Below are 13,214 nucleotides of genomic sequence, written 5' to 3' on the forward strand. Positions count from 1 at the left end.
GCACTCGTAATTATTTTACCAAGTTCTAAGGTGATAAATTATGTATGGTATATAAAGGAAATATACAAATATTTAGACTATAAAAGGAATAGGCATACACAATACACACCATTATCAACTCTTTGCAGAAGCAAACTAAAGAACCTTTTTATGCAGAACACTCTAGCTAAGTACTTTATACCGGGTGTCCCACGCAGAGGTCCCTATTTTTTATTTGATATCACAGACGTATTGAGTGCGCTACAGACTTGAAATCCTACAGTCGTGATTAACACATATGTAAAGGTGTTGACCCCAAGTCTCAATTAATTCTGACTGATCCAAAGAAAATGTCGTAAAAAACAACAACAAAATCAGCAATTGTATTTTAGGGTATCGAAAAGATACTATTTTTTTCATATCCCGTACCCGTCGTTTTGTCCTAATGTGTCAGAATTAACTGATACTCAGGGGTATTTCTTTTACATAGCCTACGTGTATGTTAGGACTGTTGAGTTTCAGGTTTGTAGAGTGCTCGGCGCGTCTAATATATTAATTCAAAAAGGGGACCTCTTTGTGGGACATCCCCGGTATATTAAGCCAACTATTTGTAAACCTCTTCGTATAATTTAAAAGTGACATATCTAATTTTACATCTTCTTTATCAAACAATTATGTTCAAAAAACTTTTATGTGATGTTTACAAAAATAATTAGTGGTTGAATGAATGGTAAATATTAGATAAGAGATGAGGCGACCCTGAAGAATCAGGGTAACATATTTTAATGCAAAGATGAGTTTTGATGAATCAAATGAAAGACCATTTATCAATGATCAAGGAGAGTAGTTCAGTGTTTCGTAGAAATGCATTCAGAAGACAATTGACAAGACAACATCGTAAGTCTATACATACCTCTCAAGTTTGATCTTGATGGGAGCCTCAAGGCTGGGACCCTCAACCACAAACCTCCCTCTGGTGAGAGCATGGGGAAGTGGGTTGTGTAATGAAGCTGTGACGGAAAACTCCTTGCCTTCCGTGGGACTGCCTTCAATCTGGAATGAGGAAGTTATAGCATTGTAAGTCCATAACAACTTTTACTTGTTTTAAAATTGAATAAGACATGTATATTGAAAATCCCAAAGTTCTTACGATAAATATAGCATGAGATGTTACTTGATTGAACAAAGTTCTTTTTTATGTGACTATACTAAAAGATGTCATACCGTTTTCATAGCTGTTGCTAGTGTATTTGTAGTCAAAGAAAACTTAGTTGAGTAAACCTCTCTCATGAAAACCTTCTCATAGTGTGACATTTATTTCATTAAGTTAATTACGATATTCAAGACAAGACATGTGTAAGAATCAAAACAGAATTTAATGGCCTCACTCTGTCGGTGTCCCAAAAGAACAACTATGTTTAACTCTTATTGTAACAGTCCACAGCTTTAGCATGGTAATTCAAAGTGCCACTAAGGATAATATTTACCTTAAACTTGATGTCTGGTTTTCTGACTCTGAAGTCATCCTGAGCGAAATACTCGTAGTTGGTGTCGTGCACTGTAGCCAGACAGGCGATGTTGAAGGCTCCTTGGTCCACCAGCTTATCTCTGTATTCATTGTAGGTGACGTCGATCTTTACTTCTTCCTCTGCAAGTATAGATATTGTTAGAAAAGGATGTGTTTAATACAAATGAGATATCCCGTTATCACGCTTTTTTATCCCAAACAAAACACTATACTTATAATTTATTTTTGTAAAAAAATACAACCGACTTCAAACGCTCTAAAAAGAATGAAATAATTTAAATAAAGTTAACTTTTGTATTAGGCAAGCTCACGTATTTCAATTCGGCGCGGCTCTATGATGATTTTTGATACAAAATTGAAAGAGGGTGTCCATATTGCAGGTGACTATCTATAACTAAAGGTGTTAATCTGCATGTCTTTTTCATAGTTATGCGTTAAGTGTTATTTTATTACCGTAATCAGAGATCGGCATTATAGTGGTATTAACGAGTATCTTTAAAAAGATTATAACGCATTTAAATGTTTCTAACTTGGAAATGTAACGTTTTAATACTAAACTAGCTTCTTTTCCCTATCATAATATCAAACTAAATTATTTTCCTATTCATATAGAACATTTGTGTGTGTTATTTTCATAATGCATTTATTCTGAAGTAAACATAAAATACAAGAAAATATTTCCTTTAATATATAAACAAAACAGTTCAGTATGTTTTTTATATATTTATGTTATCCAGCTACAATTTATTGATTTTCAAAATACACACACAATATTTAATTTCAATCATATTTGCAGTTTGAACCGCGCCGACTTGAAATACGTGAGCTTGCCTAATACAAAAGTTAACTTTATTTAAATTATTTCATTCTTTTTAGAGCGTTTGAAGTCGGTTGTATTTTTTTACAAAAATAAATTATTTCATGATTTTTAGTGACCGTATAGTTTTTATGTACCGGTATTAATTGATTGAGGTTTTTTGATAAGCAAAACTGTTTGAAACAATCAAACGTTCCACAGAACAATCATTATTTTAAAACTGCTTGAGTCACCTGTTCAGGTTACATAATCAATGGGTATGAAAATAAACATATTTAGATATTAAGAAAGAAAGAGTTGTCCATTACATTAGGCCTAGTGAAAAACTAATTGTCTTTTCTAGATACATTGAAATGTCAGACATCATCGTTTCTTTGCAATCGGTGTACTTCTACATTATAAAAAGAAATACAGTAACGTCTCAAGCCTTTTGGAACAAAATAAAGTTATTCCTCAGCTACCAGCACTAAAAAATCTCTCAAAAGTGGAAAATTGGTCGTTAACACCATAGAACCTTTCGTATAGTACCTTTGGAAAATATTATATGAAAGATTGGTTCAGCTAAAAGTGGTGTAAGTCATGTAGGGGGTTTTGTTTGCTCAAGATATAGCCTAGTTGAAATTGCAAATCATCTTCCTCTAGGACTTTCCGAAGCAGGCATAAAATAGTATTGATATGTTATAGTAACTGGGTAGAGAATATCAATAAACATTCCACATCTGCAAATGCATGTTTAGTAATTAAAATATTCAACACTTTTAAGACAATTGACGATTATGCACTGTCACACTTCTTAGGTCGTGTAAGGAATAATTGCATTTGATTTATATTTATACCTGTTTTACGAATGCTGTGGTTTTCACAATACACCTTTATTTGTCATTATCATACAGCTATTCACTGAAAAATGTATGTTTTTGTAAGTCAGAATATTCAATACTAAAAACATAATTACTGTATACACAAATCAGGTCAAACGTTAAAATACATTTTTTATAGTAACCAAAACAAAATGCATTTTTCTCAATGTAATTAATTTAGGCTTCATGGCAAGAAATAGTTTATTGATCAATATGAAGCAACTGTTTCATGAAGAAATTGTCTGTGTCTTTTAAATGGTTTCAACTAACAGCTGTAGGAATATTATTATTATTTATTGCCTTCTCTGCACAAATGTAAACAATGTGCACAAATGTAAACAAAATGAATGTTGAATATTTAAGGTTTTCAGAATTTTTCACCGAAACAAATATTATACTTAAACATAATATATAAGGTACCAAATAGAAACTCTCCTGGTTATTTTGGTGGTGGAACCACACTGATCGGTAAGAGAATCACAGAGAAATTGGTGAACATACATAGAAAAAAAAAAACATCGCCACAGACAAATTGAGAACCTCCTCCTTTTGTTGGTAGTGGGGAAGTCGGTTAAAAATGAGATTGTTTGTCTAAAACATTAAAACAATTACATCACTGAAATATATTTTTTATGGGTATGATGACTTAAAACAAAACTTCTGGGGTCAATTTTCAATACAAACCCCTCTTCATAAAGGAATTATAACAATGAATTTTAATAAAAATCATATTTTTTTATGTTCTAAAGAGGAGAACCCGCTGAAGAGGCTGATGAAGGAGAAATGCAAGGGGGAACTTAGGATATTTCTAGTTAATAAACTTTTCATGTTTTCTGGGGTAATCCAAACAAGGCCCCACTAGAAAAAACAGGCCATGCTGCAGCGCAAGCAGCACAACACTACGTCACAGTTGTGGATAGTTGTACTTAAGTTGTCAGACGTGAACAGCCAGCTTATTTAACTAGAAATAATGGAACATGGCAGTGAATCTATCCACAAGCGTGACGTCATGGATCCTGCAACATGGCCTGTTTTTCTAGTGGGGCCTGGATCCAAAGCTGAATATTTCCAATGAAATTTCTCAAAACAAACACAAACAGAAATTAGGAAACCCTACAAAATATTTTAAAAGATTTTTGCTTACAAAATAAAATCAAGTCATGTTTTTGAGCAACCTCTTACCTGATTTCTTCTTGACAAGAATGTCAAACTTGTCCTTCCTCACAGAGTCCTCAATCTTACCAGTGTACATGACGGCGTCCACTCGCAGGATCACAGAGATTGTGTAGTCCTTGTCCTTGCTCTTATTGGCGATCACCACAGCTGCACTGAAATCACAAATTCATCCTCTTATTCGATTTTTCTATTAAATTACAATTCCTCCAAGCTTACACTTGTGTAGCAAGCTTTTTCTTTGTTCCTACCGTTCCTTCTTCTTTGAGGGTTATAGAATATATTAACGAGTTTTCAGCAGACTCTCCGAACTTCAATGATGAGTGCTTGGATTGTTGCAACAATATGTAAGTTTTCCGTGAACTCGAACTAGGTTTTCATAAGTAGAGTAAAAGTCTGTTAAGTCTGTCTTATAGTAGCTTTGATTGATATTCCCTTAAAACTCAATTGTATCAGTTTCTACCTTATACTAAAGTGCCAAACCTTTAATTGTGAGGAATTGTGTTTTCATTCACTGGACATCCTTTATCTACAAATTTTATGAACAAATAAATTATTTTTCAACTTACCTGAATGGTGACCCTATCACAATATCATCTCGAAGTTTAAAGTCAAATTTGACATCGTTGAACTCTTCGTTGAGGTAGTATCTGCTGAACAGGCTTTCACTTTGTTTCAAAGCTTTCAACATGGCCGCTCTCTCGTCTTGGCTTTCTGTTGAAAAAGGACGTAACAAAAATGTATTGTTGTATGCATTAAAAAGTGGTAAATTGTGTGCAATACCTACAATAAATAGATTTTTTTCATGTTAAAAAACATACTGTGCTTCTTTAACACAAACTTATATTTACATTTACTATTCTTTTTTTTATTTTATGTAAAAAGGAGAAGCTAGTTTTTCCTTGTTTTATAAAAACAAACAAGAAAACCAAGTTGGTTTAGATATCTATCACAAGTCAAACAACAATTCACTTACTTTCTGGGAACTTGTAGGAAAGTGTGATGTCTTCAATGGTCCACTTGCCAACAGCTTTCGTGCTTATCTTCTGACCAATACTGGAAAAAAAAATAAAATACTGTATGTCAAAACAATTTTTGTTATTTCATTTTTATCTTCAAGCGAGTGTTGAGGAAAGCAAAGTAAAGATAACAATAACAGAAGATTTTGGGAGTCATTAGCTCGGTTGGTAATTCAAATTAATCTTTATTATCGTACTAGCAGAATACCCGTCCTTCGTACGGGGTTGGCTTATAAGTTGAAAATGTTTATTGCAGTTATGCTCAAGCTTTGCGTTTGCAATGGGGGAGGACAAAGTTTGATAAAATTTGCTTCTTTGAATTACGATATACTATGGTATTACACATCTACCATAGCATTATGTTCTACCACTTCACCTAAACAATAAAGAAAAATAAATTATTACAAATTCACAAAAAATCACAAATTTTTCATGACATTAAAAACTTGAACATAACTGTGAGTGCCATCCATTCCACTTTGACAGTTCTCATTGAGTATCAGAGTGTTTTGTTGCTGTAGTTCAAATTAGCTGTTTACTTAAAATGCAAAAAAATGTATAGTGCTGCACCCTGTTGGTAAATCTTATAACTTTTTAATGCTTTTGTATATCATAGAACCAACTTTTTAGTTGAAACAGCTGACTAAATTCTTTAATTCCATTTAAATATGAATACTAATAAGGTTAACATGGGGAATTACAGAGCCACTGGGGCGGAACCCGAGAGGATTTTTGAGATAAGAATATGCCTATATGTTAATCGGGGATGTGGGCTATCATCATGCCAAATTTCAGCCCAATCCGTCCAGTGGTTTATGCGTGATTGAACTTCAAACAAACAAACAAACAAACAAACACACAAACTTTCACATTTATAATATTAGTAAGATAAGATAAACACAAATACAGTACATTGATAATGTCAAAAAAGAGGCAGTGCATCATGTGGTGCAGCAATAGATATAATTTTTGTAACATTTCGGAACAAGTAATATTATGAGATCAAATTAGTACTGTACCATCTATATATAAATTTCAACAATACTGTCCCTACAAGTATTTTACTTACTCAACACTTTTTTGTACAAACACAAATAAATCATAACTTCAATTTGTAACAAAAACTCTCTTCAAGGAGAAATACTTCACAACTTAGAACTCATCGTTTAAGCTTGGATATGAATATCGAATAAAAATGGTTTTCAAAGGATTCGATAGTTTTATTATAGCATACCCATGGACATCTTTCCCCAGTAGCTTCAGAGGCTGCGTTGGTCCAGAATACCTCCAATACACTTTGTCAGCGTTCACCTCAGCGTAAACGAACGCAGAGTCGTAAGGTTTCAGAACCTCACCACGTTTTACTCCCTATTAGATAAAAACTTTCATTAGATTGGTTAAAACATGTTTGGGAATCACTGTTAATTTGTTTGCACATTTATATAAAACAAATCAACTTATAAAACACGCTTTAAAACTGTGTATTTGTGGACTTGACTTTAAACTTCAGCGAGCAGCAGAAGACAGAATACAATGGTAGAGGTATTTTTGGCAGAGCAGGCCTTGGTTGGTGCGGGGCCCATTCAGAGTAGGGCCCTTACTACCAAAAAACGTAGTATACAAACAAAACTAACAAAAATATCAATGTATAATGGTAGTATATATGCTCCCCTATTTTCTTCCTCATAATTGACGTAAAGTTCAAGCAGGGCCGTACTCAGACCGGTTTCTCTGGACAATTTTACCTGGGGCCCCTTAAGAGGATGGGCGGGGCCCGGCCTACTATCTTTACTGGGGCCTGGCAAAGCTGGGTACGGCCTTGAGTTCAAGGACTTCTTGAATTGTTTTGGTATTTTGCACCAAGTGCAGATCCCCAAGATGGCCCCCCTGTGCGGCCGCAACTTTGGCACGTACCTAAGGCCAGCTCTGATTGTTGGTGCGGTTAAAACTACCGAGGATTTAAAGGTCCAAGAGGTAACTAACTGGTATAAGGTAAACCATTTTCATTAAGAAACATTTTACATAAATTCACATCAAGACAACTGAACCTTGACTGACGCAGGGCCGCAGCGGAACATGTCCTCGCTCATCTCCTGTGGCGTGGCGTCGATGGCGTTCCATCCATCATAGTCCCCGGGGTCAAGGTCTGGCCGCCTCATCCACACCTCGTTCCACACATGGAAGTTCCTGGAGACGTAACACCAACTTACCATCAAACCATTATTAAATGCACCTTATATAAACTATTAGCCTAAAGTTGTTTTTATCGTAAGATGATATTTTTATAACATCTATGCTTAAGACATTATTAATGTACAAGAATCCAAATCTGATTCTGTTTTACAAGAGACAAATAGAAATAGCAACTACGCCCAAAAGTTTCTTCTCAGGAAAATAAAAGGATTGAAAAAAAAGAGCACTTAAAACCCTTCTCCCTTTCTTAGTCCAGGAGCAAACTGCACATATCCAGCTACCGTGGGATTTTTTGTGAAGGGAATGTGTGACTATGTGGAATCTCTTTATTATATGTCACATAATGGTGTAGTACCGGGTGTTTACCCTCAAATTACGGGGTTTGGTTTTTATGACGTCTTAAATCCAAGATGGCCGCCATGTGTGACATCTATTCATTAAATTGATAATAACTCTTTCCAGAGTAAAATAATCAAATTTTAATTTATACCATTGAGTTCAGCTCAAAAAATCAAACAATTTGGTGTTTTGAATCATTGCTCTATGACCATTGGTTACCGAGATATTGAAGGTGGAAAACACAGAACATTGGCCCCAAGCAAGACCCCACTACCCCCATGTTATCCTTATGGGGAAAAAATAAAATTGTATATCTAGCTTATTACTCAGCATATCTTAATAATAATTGGTATATGGCTTCATTTAGTAGAGATCTACTTGATTATGGCCTAAAATCCCCCATTTTTACATTTCTGTGGCAGCAAACCTGCATACTCACTTCCCATGTTATTCTTATGGAAAATGTTGTGCATGCTTGTTTATGAACATACGTGTTGAGAAATGTTAATGTGTGGCCCCATTTTAATTATTTATTGAAGCATTTGCAATTCGTTGAGTATACAGGTCTGCTGCCACGGGGGTATTGTAGCAATAAACAAATCTCACAAATGATAGGTATAAAATAAAATAGACTATAGTTATGGGTCATATGTAATTTCTTGTGATTTTGAATTAAGCAATTATTGTATGAGTGGTGGTGATAGATAGGTAATGACATATAGAATCGTGTACTACCGGGTGTTTTGTCTGAAAGTGTGACCTAGCTAGTGTTTTTGGCCCGCCGTCTTGGATCCACCATGTTGGATACTAATACAAATTTTTAAATCTAATGCTGGTGTTGTGACTCATTAACTAGATGTTTACGCTAATTCCAATTCCGAAAACCGTTTGTAAATATAGTTTTTCGTTTCGAAGATATATTGAAAAGAAAACTCCCCCCCCCCCATACATTTCTTACGGACGTTTCGTACTTTGATTATTTTTCAGATTATTTTTCTCATATATCCAGTTCTTATTATTGCTTGTAATTCGTTCTATTATTAAAGTATTTAGTGATGTAAGATCTTTTATTTAAGCTATCGATCATTAAAATCGGACGAGTTAGAGTTGAGCTATGAACCACAACACAATATTAAATTTAACGTTTTCCAAATCCGTTTTTATTAAAATATTTATATCTCGGGTTGTTAATACGTCAAAGGGTTCATTCTAGTCTCAAATTACTCAGTAAATGGTTGGTTTAAAATTTGATTAATCACTAAATGAAATCTGACTAATTGAAAATTAATCATGGACCTTTATTTATTATTAATAATTATTTTTATTTTGAAATTTGTCTTTGGTTAAAGCAATTAAAGACATGCAGGGCTGGTCATCAGGGTTACAACATTTGTTTGGTGTCAGTACAAAGTAAATTATGTGTGATGAGGCATATAAAGACATATAAGGCATATAAGAGGTTCCACGTCTAAAAATTGTAACACTGATGACCTTACGAAACGTCCGTAAGAAATGTATAAAGGAGAGTTTTTATTTGAATATCTCTTCCAAACGACAAAAGATATTTAAAACATATTTCAGCATTGAAATCAGCGTGAAAATCTAGTTCATAATGATGTGTCACAACACTAGCATTGCATAAAAAAAGTTATTAATATCCAATATGGCGGATCCAAGATGGCGGCCGAAAACACCAGCTTGGCCACACTTTCAGACATGTCATTACCTATCTATTGCCAACAATCATACAATTGCTTAATTCAAAATCCTACAAAATTACATATGCCTCACAACTATGGTCTAATTTATTTTATTTTCTAATACCTGTAATTTGTTTATAGTTACAATACCCCCGTAGAAGCAGACCTGTATACTCAACGAATTGCAAATGCTTCAATAAATAATTAAAATGGGGCCACACATTAACATTTCTCAACACGTATGTTCATAAACAAGCATGCACAAAATTTTCCATAAGAATAACATGGGAAGTGAGTATGCAGGTTTGCTGCCACAGAAATGTAAAAATGGGGGATTTTAGGCCATAATCAAGTATATCTCTACTAAATGAAGCCATATACCAATTATTATTAAGATATGCTGAGTAATAAGCTAGATATACAATTTTATTTTTTCCCCATAAGGATAACATGGGGGTAGTGGGGTCTTGCTTGGGGCCAATGTTCTGTGTTTTCCACCTTCAATATCTCTGTAACCAATGGTCATAGAGCAATGATTCAAAACACCAAATTGTTTGATTTTTTGAGCTGAACTCAATGGTCTAAATTAAAATTTGATTATTTTACTCTGGAAAGAGTTATTATTAATTTAACAAATAGATGTCACACATGGCGGCCATCTTGGATTTAAGACGTCATAAAAACCAAACCCCGCAATTTGAGGGTAAACACCCGGTACTACACCATTATGTGACATATAACAAAGAGATTCCACACAGTCACACATTCCCTTCACAAAAAATCCCACGGAATACAGTTTGCCCGCCGACTATTCTTCTGTTATCAGAGAATAAATGTTTGAAGTTGAATGTTTTGTGACAGTATTACATGACATTAGTCAGTCTATAATCATTTAGAATACACTATATTTAATGTTGAGAAGCTTGCCTGTAATTGACCAACATTATGATTCCATTTGTATACCTGTTACTAAAAATCTTTTGGTTATGGATATTGTCAGTGATCTAACATTATTTCAAGTCCTTTTTAAATTCTTGTGAATCCCTTTAAATTATCCCATGAAAAAGTCACAGGCATAATATAAAGTTGAACAAAAGTTAATACAACAACAGCTTTAATTGAGGTGATTTCATTATTACTAGTACAACAAATTAAATTCAGAAGCATAAACTTACCAAATAGAGTCACTGGTTAGCTCTTCCATGATGTCACCTTTCTCGTCCACAAAGTAGTCTACTGTCAAACTGTTTTGCGTGTCATGGGCTGAGGAGTAGGTGGTGATAGGTCTGGAGGGGATGCCAAGAGCTCTACAAACTGAGGGAAACAAACATACCATTTAAACATAGCAAGAGCAGGACATATATATTGTAAAATATAGGTTCCAAAAAAGGCTGGGAGAAAACAAATTATTTATTTGACATTATAATAGCCTGAATCATTACATAATGTATTTTGTTTTGGATCGTAGACATAGACTAAATCTACAAGGGCGGTTTCGGTTTTTTAAGTAAGGGCTGTTTTTGCGTATGAATCCGAAGTTAGCTTGTATGTTGGAACGAGGCTTCTCGCCAGTTACTCATTTGTGAACAGGTTGGCGCAATTTGCAGCTCTGTAGCTGGTATATGCCCTTCGCTATGTGTTTAACATTTTTCACTTCACTTATCTCACACGCGACGGGAGATTCGATGGTTTGAAAAAATTCTAAAACACACAGTACATGTCAGCTACAAATTGCCCCAACCTGTTCTCAATTTACGGCAGTAAGTGGTGAGGCTCACAATCAAACTACGGATTTATACCCCAAAACAGCCCTTACTTTACAACCGCTCATGTAGCTTCAGTACCAGTAATCATGTAAATCCATATTTAACTGTAAATCTAAGTTTGAAATATAAATCAGTACTATATCTAGCTTTAAAATGTTTCTTTTGTGAAATAAATTTCAATTTAAATTTATTACCTTCTATCGATGACTATTCCCAACTCTCACACATATGTTTTACAGATGATGGAGTTTATTTTACCATTCAAAGGTTTTTCCTGAGCGTAGGTCAGGAAAAACAGAAGTATTTAATAAATAAAATGCGGTGTGCACCGTAACTGCACAACAAACCTAGCGGTGGACACCGGAACTTATGCCAACCGCAGCACAGCTGACGGTCTATATTAATTCTGTTTGTCTATTATATTACATAGATATTTAAAAGTACGATATTTTACCAAATTTAAGTTACCTGTGGTGAGGACTCCAGCAAACACCCAGCATTGGCCGTACTTGACAGGTTTCTTGGAGCTGTAAAACTTCTGCAAGATCCGGACACTGCCCACCCACTTGGTGGGAGGAGTTCCCCCGTCAAACTCGGCAGTCCAGTTGCCCATCAGGGCTCCGTTGTCATCGGGTGAGTTGACCTGAGTGTAAATTGGTAACATGAGACCTCTCTAACACCATGTCTCCCTTCACACCATTTTTAAGCCTTGTTTACATTGATCGAGTTAGAGTAGAAGGGCGGTTAGAATGGCGAGTTGGCACTCTACAGTGAACTTGACCAGTGTAGACAATTTAACTAGTCTAATGACAGGCGAGTCGAGTAGTTTCAGCCGGTGGACAGCCACTCGACCAATTTTGAGCACTTTCTCTTCCCCCACCACCCTCAGTCTGCTGTCTCAAGTCGCATTTCATCAGTATTGTACGTCTTTTGGATAATTTAAAGTTTATATAAATAAAATTTTAACATGAAGTGGACAGAAGATGGAACATAAAGTTTGTTGAGTTGTATCGTTAATGAAGAATGTTTGTGGAATCTCGCAAGCCCAACTTGCAAAAACAAACAAATGTGACAAACAGCAATTGACAACCTTGTAAAAGATAATGGTTAAGGATGGATAAGGGTAACAAGAAACGAAGCAGAAAACTAAAAACATGAGGTCTGCATACAACCAAGAACTAATGAAAATTTTTAAAAATCTGACAAGTTCCCAATTTTTTTTTTTGTTCTAAGGAACATGTCGGAGTCACTAACAAGACTACAAGATCGCGCCACTCATCCTACACCCATCCTTCACTCATATTTGGGTTAAAATACGCACATAGTGGCGTCCCCATCGTATATAATTGTGATAATTGACAATAACTGGGTCTGTACATATGTTATCTTAGCATCAGTAAACTATTACATTGAGACAGACAGACAATGTTATGTATTTGAACCTGAATGGAGTCAAAGGTAAGATTACAATTTAATTAGCTGTATTTCGTAGCTTTGATCAATACTGATGAAACATCTGAAACTGGTATATTTTTTATTTCTCTATTAATATTTTTAAGTTACAAGTCCCTCTTGTCGTAATGTATTTCAACACAATATATGTCAATTTTTAAATTAATATAAAGAAAATCTATGTCCTCCTCTATACTCATATTGTGTGCATTCCTTATTAAACGCACTAATGTTGTCGTCTTCCACCCAATCCACTGGAAGGAAGCACAATTTGTCAAGTAACTGCAGGAAAAAGATTAGTCAAGGGACATTTATTAAAACTAGTTGCTCTGCCCGTGCTTCGCTACGGGGTGAGAATGCAGAAAAGAAAAATTCGGCTTTACTTTAA

General features: G+C 34.8%; 1 protein-coding gene across 1 annotated transcript in view; it reads right to left on the reverse strand.

Moving 5' to 3' along the window:
• LOC129001300 (annulin-like) overlaps positions 1-13,214 on the reverse strand; it is a 50,427-nt gene that overhangs the window by 3,370 nt on the left and 33,843 nt on the right. Inside the window, exons 6-14 of the mRNA XM_054428552.1 lie at positions 11,843-12,017; positions 10,784-10,922; positions 7,425-7,563; positions 6,611-6,744; positions 5,334-5,413; positions 4,927-5,071; positions 4,367-4,512; positions 1,467-1,627; positions 893-1,032 (exon numbers count right to left, since the gene is read on the reverse strand). Coding sequence (XP_054284527.1) covers positions 893-1,032; positions 1,467-1,627; positions 4,367-4,512; positions 4,927-5,071; positions 5,334-5,413; positions 6,611-6,744; positions 7,425-7,563; positions 10,784-10,922; positions 11,843-12,017 — 1,259 coding nt within the window. The remainder of the gene's footprint in view (positions 1-892; positions 1,033-1,466; positions 1,628-4,366; positions 4,513-4,926; positions 5,072-5,333; positions 5,414-6,610; positions 6,745-7,424; positions 7,564-10,783; positions 10,923-11,842; positions 12,018-13,214) is intronic.

This window comes from Macrosteles quadrilineatus, unplaced genomic scaffold (genome assembly GCF_028750875.1).
Source record: "Macrosteles quadrilineatus isolate MER2022 unplaced genomic scaffold, UCM_ALF_1.0 Scaffold_8__2_contigs__length_117827958, whole genome shotgun sequence".
In the NCBI taxonomy this organism is placed as follows: Eukaryota; Metazoa; Arthropoda; class Insecta; order Hemiptera; family Cicadellidae; genus Macrosteles; species Macrosteles quadrilineatus.